The sequence below is a fragment of the Hydra vulgaris genome, chromosome 08 (genome assembly GCF_038396675.1).
Source record: "Hydra vulgaris chromosome 08, alternate assembly HydraT2T_AEP".
Classification (NCBI taxonomy): Eukaryota; Metazoa; Cnidaria; class Hydrozoa; order Anthoathecata; family Hydridae; genus Hydra; species Hydra vulgaris.
This window is the reverse complement of record NC_088927.1, coordinates 4,242,831-4,253,257: the sequence shown is the minus strand read 5'-3', so window position 1 is coordinate 4,253,257 and position 10,427 is coordinate 4,242,831. Positions and strand designations below refer to the sequence as shown.

Genomic DNA, 10,427 nt, shown 5'->3' with positions numbered 1-10,427 from the left:
AATTTTTATCTAAATTTTTATGATTGCAATTGCTTTATTGCAATATCTTAATTTTTATGATACTTTATTAAATATCTTTTTTATGATACTTTATTGCAATAACATAAACAAGTTTTATCATTAGTTTTAGAAGATAAACTTTTAATCCTATAAATCAAAAACACGAATCTTGATAAGTAAAGCCGCTTTACAGAGAAACAAGTTTCTCGTACAATAAAAACCACTGGGCATATTTCCATTAAAAAACTTAGGTGAAATTCAATATGCAGAAATATATGTAGAAATTTTCTACAAATGAGTGGTTAAATGTATATTTTTATATTTTATTTAAATCATTAAACTTGGTATAAGTATGACTAAAAACTAATTGAATTTAGTTAACTACTTAATTGGAACAACCTGGATAGTTAGATTAATTAAATAACTTTTAACTTAAATTAATGTAATCGTAGACTTATCAAAATGTGCAATTTTTATACGATAGAATCTTTTAAAAGTTTTATGAGAAATATCTGGAAAATAATATTTATTAAATTAAAGTAATTTGTTTTAATAATTCAGATTAGGACCAGGAAAGACGGTTTTATTATTTTATATTAAAACAAACCAATTCTTCTAAAATTAAAAAAAAATTCATTGTTTTTAGAAGCACCGCATTTTACTTATATTTAGATTCAAAAAAAAAATATCACAAGAGGAACTGTTCTTATTGCACGGTGTAAGCCAATTTTTAAAAGTTTCTCGGTTTAGCATTATTGTTTATTGTAATTCACAGTGTCATTTTTAAGATATATTTCTTCGTTTAGATTCTTCTTTAACTTAAACGCTCAAGATAACAACTTAGTTGACCATTAATTTTGATACATGTGCAAAAATTTTGCAAACTCTTGACGACATTTTATATCAAAAATAGATAGTTTTCTATCGCGTGATATTAAAACTAAGTAAACAAAGTAAGCATTTATCTTTCAGACGTCTAGACGTCTTTTACACATCTTTAATTTATGTTTACTGGGTATTATCCAACATATTGTGATACGTATTGAATCGAATGAAGTTTTTTAGTTTAGGTTAAACTTATTCAGAATATCTTACATCAATTAGTTTGTGTTTAAACTGAAACTGAAAAAAAAATTGTTTTCTAAACACTGTCAAATTAACTTTAGCAACAAAGTAAACTAAATAAAATGTAGTTTAAAGCATTCACAAATTTAAGTCAATAAACTTAAGCGTTTATGTTTAACATTTTGACGACTTTCTGTTACGTATTATAGCACATTAGATTAGGGTTTTTTTGAATTCACTAACTTCTATATTAACTTCCAGCATATTATTTATATACACCCAAGAAAAAAAATTCTATAGAATTTCTATAAACTTTTAAAACATATGGCCTACAGAATTTCTATAAAATTCTGTAGAATTTCTATAGAATCTCTGTTCTATAGAAGTTCAATTATAACTTTAAAAATTAAAAATTTATATAACTAAAAAATTTATAGACATTTTATTACAATTCTATAGAAATTCTGTAGAACTTCTGTAGAATTGCAATAAAATTAAGCCATATGTTTTAAAAGTTTATATAAATTCTATAAAACTTTTTTTCTTGGGCATATACTAATATCTATAAACATAAATAATGTGAATTGAATAATATAGATGGTTTAGTTATAAAATTTCTTTATTATCTTAAAAGTAATCATTAAAATTAATAACAATAGTTATGGGCAACAAGTAAAACCACACATTTAAACGGAAATTTAATTTCGAGGCATTCATCATTCACGTAAAAAACCTAAGCAAATTATAAAAGTTTTGAATAACTTCAATGTTATTATAAGAATCAAAATGTTTTATAAGATCTTCATTAATTTTTAGAAAAGAAGGAGGATAACACTCTTACATTAAAACATTTCATAAATTTAGTAACCATAGCTACTTTACAACACTTAACTAGTAAAATGGATTTTTTTTTTAGAATCTAGAATCTTATCATATACTTCTGTGTACTAAAAGTTATGAAGGTTTATGGAAAAAGTTTTTTCTACTTTTAAAAATTATGTGCAATTTTTACATATCGTGTTTAAACATTTGGGTAACTTTTAATATATATTTACACAAAATAAGTGCAAGCAGATAATAAAATATGTTTACTGACAAATAAATGTCAGTAAACTTACTTTATCATCTGGTTACGTTTCATATCAGAGCAAGGTCTTTTTCACAAAAGAATAACTGTTTTATATAAACTTAATGGGAATCAAATAAGCAGATCAAAACCCCTCCATTCAAAAATAATAAAATACAAAAACTTGATGTTTTTATTATTTGTATATATATATATATAAATATATATATATATATATATATATATATATATATATATATATAGATATATATATATATATATATATATATATATATATATTTTTATATATATATATATATTTATATATATACTTATATATATATATATATTTATATATATACTTATATATATATATATATTTATATATATATATATATATATATATATATATATATATATATATATATATATTTATATATATACACACGTACGCACACACAAATATATATATATATATATATATATATATATATATATATATATATATATATATAAATATATATATATATATAAATATATATATATATACATATATATATATATATATATATATATATATATATATATATATATATATATATATATATATATATATATATATATATATATGTTGTAATAGTTATGTAAATATTTCTTGGTGAAGAGTGTTCAATACCAAAGTAGAGCAACATATGGTAAAAACTAAATAATTATAATATTCGATTTATTTTAAACATAACTCGAAGTTTCACAAAAAATGTAACATCTGATGATTGCAAGCGATCATCAGATGGTACAAATCTTAAAAATAACAACAAAAAATAATATTTGAAATACTGTAGAGTGTTCTATTTGATAGAATTAAAATTATTAATCATGTACTTATTTTCAAGATGAAAGTTCATTTCGCTTGTTTAACAAAGGCAATAGTGATGAAACTATTTGATATTTCTCCATATAATATAAATTACACAATTTGCCATCTCGTTTAAACGGTTCAGCCTGATCTAAAATTTTCCACGAAAAGACAGGATTTAAACCCTTCTTTTTAATAATCCACACAAATTTAGAAAGCTCAATTAAGTTAGCTTTATTTTCATAAAGAAAAAAATATTTATATTCATATAAACAATATTTAAAAGGATTTTCTGCCCAATGTAATAGATGCCTTTATCTAGTGGGTTTGTTTTCAACGATTTATTCCAAGTTTGAGAGAAAATTGTCATTGATGATACCTTATTTATTTTCCGGCAGTACTAGTTAGGAAAACCTATGAACCGCCAATTCCTAATCCTGTTTGGGTAGAAAAACATTGCCAGCAATCATTATAAAAAAACAAGTCATATTGCTCACCGTTCGAAACAAACTGGTTAAAAACCATCACTCAAAGTTTTATTCTGATTTTGTTCATCTACGAAGACTGCGAGAATTGGTTTGAACTCAAAAATTTGTTTTATTAATCAGGCATATAGTGCAAGGTGACCATACTGAAGAGCAATATTCAAGCATATGTTGCACATAAGTACAGTTGAATTTAACCATCAGCAATCTATCTCGTGAATAAAAAGATTTTAGAATAAGATAGGCTCTTGACATAGCTTTATGTACAAAAAGATTGATATGTTGATTAAATTTAAGGTTCCTACCAATGAAAACTCTAAGATCTCTTTTATAGTTAACATGGGCAAGTTAATGGTTATTTATGGTATAAACATGATAGGTAATGTTTTGATTCTGGTTAGCAATTGTACAGACAAAGGATTTTTTAGTTGCAATTTAGAGTTGCCAAGTACAACTCCATTCGTACAAACGATTAACAGCTGTGTGAAGATCTGACAGTAGGCCACGTACATCATAGACTGAATATAATTTAACATCATCAGCAAAAAGTTTAAGTTTGACATCAAGCGCTTTATTAATGTGGCTCACATCATTGATAAACAATAAGAATAGAGTAGGTCCTAGAACGCTCCCCAATGGAACACCGCTTATTACAGATATAGTGTGGAAAAAACATTGTTTAAAGTTACCACCTGTAATCTTATGTGCAGTAAATTAATTAGCCAGTTCAAAAGATTGCCAACTATTCCGTAAGCGGGTAATTTCATTAGTAACTTGGGATGCGAAACTGAATCAAATGCTTTCTTAAAATCAAAATAAATAAAAGAAGATTTAAAGTCCAGTCATGAAGACTTGTAGAATATTAGTACAGGTACTACGTTTACAAGCAAAACTATGCTGCTCTTTTGTGATTAGGTTTTTAAGTAAGAAATAATTTATCAGTTTGTTATTAATGATTTTTTCCATTACACAACAGCAAGTAGATTTCAAAGAGATTTTTTTTTTTCTTTTTTAATATAACATAAGAATTTTACAACTTCGTACTTCATAAAAAAAAGTAAGTAAAACAGATAGGACTCAAAGAAGATGAGAATGACCGTACGTCATGGCAATCTTTTCATAGAGCCCCTTTAACAAAATTTCAATAAAATATCTTAATATATAATACCTAATAAAATTTCAATTAAATATCGTAATAAATGTCGTAATAAAATGCGTAACTTGCTAATTTGATTGTTAAGCAACAAACACAAGTAGAGTAGTAACACTTATCAAAAACGTTTCTAAAGTTTTAAAAATTTCTTTTTTTGTTATAAACTTAAAAAAACTTAACGAATTTACCGTATCTTTGAATCCTATTTGAAAAGCATTCCATACTTTAGGACCTCGATACGAAAGGCTATGTTCTGAATATTTATTCATTATCCGAGGCAGTTTATATGTGTTTAACATGTTTATTTAATTCAAACTTGTTATTAAAGTTTATAGGAGAGATATTGTAATTGTAACGATGCATGAAAATTAAAAGTTGATAGACATTTGTTTCAAACACATTCATCATTTTCATATCTTTCATTGATGGTTCAGCGTGTTCACACCTATTCTTATTGTAGATGATTCTGCAAGCATCTTTTTGTAAACTAAACAGTTTTTTAAGCATTAATGTTTGAGTACTTGCCAATGAAATGTTTGCATTTGTTTTTGATTCCTAAGAATCATATTGAGAGGAAAATTTTCCTCCTGCGTTTTTTTATGAAATAGTATATACTTTGTTACGTATGTATTTTTTAATGGGTCTATAATTATTTAAGTCATCTGTTGGTCCCTTTTTGTGAATCGGAATGACGCTTGCTAATAATCATAATGTATAGTAATCACATTGTGAGGAAGAAATTCGTAATGATTGTGAGGAAGAAGTTCGTAATGATCTTATCACTTCGTGATAAGATCATTACGAACTTCTTAAGTCCTGCCCGTACTATTAAGTTATAAATTTCATCATATATTTGTGCGGCAGTGGCGCAGTGGTTAGAGCGCTTGCCATATAAGCAGGAGATCCAGCATCGAAACGAGCTTTCGACATATTTTCGCGTCACGGTAAGGAAGGAGGCGTGTACTTCCTGGTTAAATGTACTTCCGCGATACTCTGTGACAAGACCGTAAAGACTTCTGGGAGCACCTAAATAACCTAATATATATATATATATATATATATATATATATATATATATATATATATATATATATATATATATATATATATATATATTGTGCCGCGGCAAGTGTGTGTAGGACCCCTCCCCCCATAAAAAAAAACTCTGTCATAAGGGCCCAAAAATTAAAAAAAACTTTTATAAGGGAAAGGGGGGGGCCTTGGGCAGTCTAATAACAGCACTGTGTATGAATATATATATTCATTTATATATATGTAAAGTAGTTTATACATATAAGGAGCCCATCCGCAAAACGCGCTAAGTCACAAAAATAAAAATTTTGAGTTACTTCTATTTCCACGTTTTATATACTTAAATCTATTATCTATTTAAATATTGAACCAATTAAAAAAATTTTGGTCCTAAAAATGGACAAAGAAAATATCAATTTCTGATGATGCGCAATTAAAAGTAGTTTAGTTTTTTGTTGCTTTCTCGAAATCAGTTTACTCGTTTTGCAAATGGGCTCCTCATATGTTTGTAACTATTTTTGAAATGCGAAATTTATTAAAAGAAAAAAAAAAGATATAGCGAAAAAGTTAAGTGCCGCTTTATCAAAATTTGTTTATGAGTTACAGCAAGAGAACAAGACTGTGGTTGTCTATTTCAATATAAAAGAAATTAAGAACAACTTTTAATCTTAACTTTTGTAAACTGACCACAAACCAAAACAACTTTTACGATTTTAATATTTTAGTCTCAGTTAAATATATATAAAAATATGACATCCTGTATATCATAAATTTTAGTTAATTTTTATAAGTAAAGAATTTTAGCTCATGAAAACTCATGAATCTCGCAGCAAATGGAGCCGATCCTTCCGGTGATTTACTGTTTACAAATTTCAACCAAGATAAAACGTAAATATCACGTTTTTTTAAATTAATTATATTTGTATTATTATTTAAATGTAAATAAAAACTTGAACTCTTTAAACATCAATAAAAGTTATTTTTCTCTTTTTCATTAAAATTTTTTTTTATTAATTAAACATTTTAATGAATTAACTTCACTTTTATTAACTTAGCACTATATAATAGCAGAATCTAAACTAAAAAAATATTTTACCACAACAATTTCAAAAATTATTTGTGGTTAAGTTTGTGGATATTCTCCATCGAAATAATCAGGTTTTTTTACTTTAAATTTTTAATAAATTTATTTATAAAAATAGAAATGATTTAATTTTGTATAAACTTAATTCTTCCTAACCTAAGAGTCTGTTGAAATCATTTTTCCTTAATATTAATAAGTTTCTTTAATATTAATAATAATAAAAGTAAGTCTAGTATCATAGTGGGTTGTGTTTATTCTGTTGACAAGAGTTTTGATGGGGATTTATAATTTTATGAAAGCAAACTCACGTACAAAGTAAAAATAGCAAATTATGACATTTTGTTTTTTCAATCTAATATCTGAAAAAGTTTTCAAAACTAAAATTTTTTTTTATTAAAACAAGTGATACACATAAGTATTTCACCTAAAATACAAAAAATAGTAAATTAGAAAATAGTACCTATCTCTTTTTAATACAATCATATACAGCAAGCCTTTTTTTCAAACATCAATAAATTTCTTTTTGGAACAAATATGAATTATTTATCAGAATCTTAGTTTAATACTTTTTGTTCTTATCAATAAAAGCCATATTTAATTTTTTTTTTGGATATATATCTGATAAATTTTAGTTTTTTTGCTGTAATAATAAAATAGTTATTATTATAATGATCATTATTAATGTTTATTAATTTTTATTATATTACAGATATTAAGTTTTAAAGTTTTTTAAAATCACAAAAATGACAACTTTTATGATTAATCGTTTATATTTCTTAATATAGTTTGTTTTTCAATATTTATATTTTTTCATTTATTGATTTTTATTTTCTTTCTAGTTAACATTCACAGACTCATATTGCCATAAATATAGTGAAGTGTACATAAATTAAATGATTTATTTTACATAAATTAACTGATTTGTTGTACAAAAATTGACTGATTGATATTGCCATAGGATGTATATATCCAATTGTATATATCCAAATTTTATGACATCATTTATACTGTGCATCTTTATTTATAGTCAATAATATTTAATATTGTTACATATTCACAAAAATTTGAATAAAGTATTATCTTCATTTGTGTTCTACATATAAGTATTTATTGTTTTAGGTCACTTGCTGTTGGTACACGATTTGGTTATAAACTCTTTTCACTGAATTCTGTTGAGAAGCTTGATGAAATACACCATTATGGTAATTTTATTTTTTATTTTTAAAAATGTTATTTTATATGTTGTGTATACTTAATGAAAAGGTACATTATCATATCTTTTTTTTTGTTAGACAAAGGGGATGTTTGTATTGTTGAAAGATTATTTTCAAGTAGTTTGGTCGCCATAGTTAGTCTCTCTGCTCCAAGAAAGTTAAAAGTCTGTCATTTTAAAGTATGTACAACTGCTTAAGGTTTTAAGTATATATATATATATATATATATATATATATATATATATATATATATATATATATATATATATATATATATATATATATATATATATATATATATATATATATATATATATATATATATATATATATATATATATATATATATATATATATATATACATATATATATATACAGTATGCAACAAAATTATTCATACCCTATCATAAAATATGTTGTAGCAATAAAACAAACACCAAATTGATTAAAATAATTTTAATTGAAATTTAAAAAATGTTTGTTGTAGCAACTATTAACAATATTAGCTATAATATTTGAAAAATTAAATCTTGTTTTTTAAAAAAGTGAAAATTATTTAAAAATTGAGATATTAGGAAGCGTCAAAAGTATTCATACCTCTCAAAGTTTATTTATTATATTTGAGTTTTTTGTTTTATTTGTTAATTAATATTTAGTATGAAGTCCTTGGGCATCGATAACTGCTTGCAAGCGACGAATACTATCAACTAAGTTTTGTAAATAGCTTGGAGGAATATTATGCCAAGCTGTCTCCAACACTTAAAAGAAGTTTTGTTTGTTGATACTGTGCTCATTCCTATTAACTTTGCCATGCAAATAATGCCACAAATTTTCAATTGAATTGATATCTGGACTTTGCGCAGGCCAATCCAACAATTCTATTTCATTTTCTTCAAAATAAATCTTGGCAATTTTACTGGTATATTTCGAATCTTTGCCTTGTTGGAAGGCAAATTGATCCGTAAATCCTAATTTATTGACAGAGGGCATAAGGTTGTTTCGCAAAATATTTACATATCTAGCTCCTGTTAATTTTTCTTCAATTTGAACTAAGTTACCAACTCCGTTATAACTAAAACAGCCTCAAGTACATTACCACCTCCGTGTACATTACCACCTCTGTGTTTAATGGTTGCTTTTATAGTTTATTTGTCTAAGGGTTTTCCTTTTCTTATCCATACATTTGGACTTTTTTTGGAATTCTTAAGTTTGAATTTACTTTCATCAGACCATAAAACTGATATCCAGAAACCTAGTGTCATTGAAAAGTACTTTTTTTGCAAAGGGAAGGCGTTTATGTTTATTTTTTCTCAAAATAAAAGGTGTTTTTGTAACGCGGGAACCATAAAACCCTGCAGAGTGAAGTCTACGTTGTATTGTTCATTTAGAAACGTTCACGTTTAGTTTCTCTTTAATAGCTCTGGCAGAAATAACAGGCTTTCGCTTTACTTCTTGTACAATAAGCCTATCTTCTCGAGATGTTGTTTTTGGTGGATGGCTTGAACGTGCTTTATTTTGCACACTTTCAGTCTTTTTTTATACTTTTGTATTATTAGTTGTATTCAGGGCTTTAGATGATGTGAGCGCGATTGCGCTCCGCTTGTAAAACACGCCCGTAAACAGTATTTTCAAACGTTCTAGGCATGATAAACAACATTCGTTCAGCTTATAACGAGCATATAATAAAAACACTAGTCCAATAGTTCGGGATTATTTTTTTATTTTCATTAAATATTTAACAAAGATTTTTTATTAAAGATATTCTATTATCAAAGCGCTGATATAAAATATAAAAAGCACTATGTCGTTTTCTTTTGCACTAACGTAATGAATGAGCAGTTTGAAGTCGTTAAAAAAACGATTAATTTGTAATTAAATTAATGGTTTTTACTTTCTGACAACACGCAAATGTTGGACGAAAGTCAAAAGTAATTAAAAGTGACGTATTTGTAAGCATTTTTTTCCTTCCGTACTCCCAAATGCAACAATCTATATATATATATATATATATATATATATATATATATATATATATATATATATATATATATATAATTAGTATTGTTGTTTTTATTATTATTATTATTATTATTAAATATATATATCTTATGTATTTATATTATTATCATTATTATTATTATTATTATTATAATTTTTATTTAGAAAGGAACTGAGATATGCAACTATAGCTATCCTAATACAATACTTGCTGTTCGTTTGAACAGAGTAGTAAGTAACTTTTTTCAAACAAAATAATAAATTTTACCTGAAAATATATATTATATAACTGAAAATAAGTATTACACAAAAGAAAAAAAATGAAGAATCTGTATAAAATAGTTTATAGATAATATAAGATAATATTTTTCTTTGTTCTATGTCTTATAAAGGTCATACAAATTCACTATATTATACTCCAAATAAATCCTATAAAGTAAAATGCCTGTTTAGATAGTGTGAGGTCATTCTGA

General features: G+C 25.0%; 1 protein-coding gene across 1 annotated transcript in view; it reads left to right on the top strand.

Moving 5' to 3' along the window:
- Window positions 1-6,364: 6,364 nt before the first annotated feature.
- LOC100198344 (WD repeat domain phosphoinositide-interacting protein 2) overlaps window positions 6,365-10,427 on the top strand; it is a 30,248-nt gene continuing 26,185 nt past the window's right edge. Inside the window, exons 1-4 of the mRNA XM_065802309.1 lie at window positions 6,365-6,545; window positions 7,861-7,943; window positions 8,034-8,134; window positions 10,120-10,185. Coding sequence (XP_065658381.1) covers window positions 6,475-6,545; window positions 7,861-7,943; window positions 8,034-8,134; window positions 10,120-10,185 — 321 coding nt within the window. The 5' untranslated portion in view covers window positions 6,365-6,474. The remainder of the gene's footprint in view (window positions 6,546-7,860; window positions 7,944-8,033; window positions 8,135-10,119; window positions 10,186-10,427) is intronic.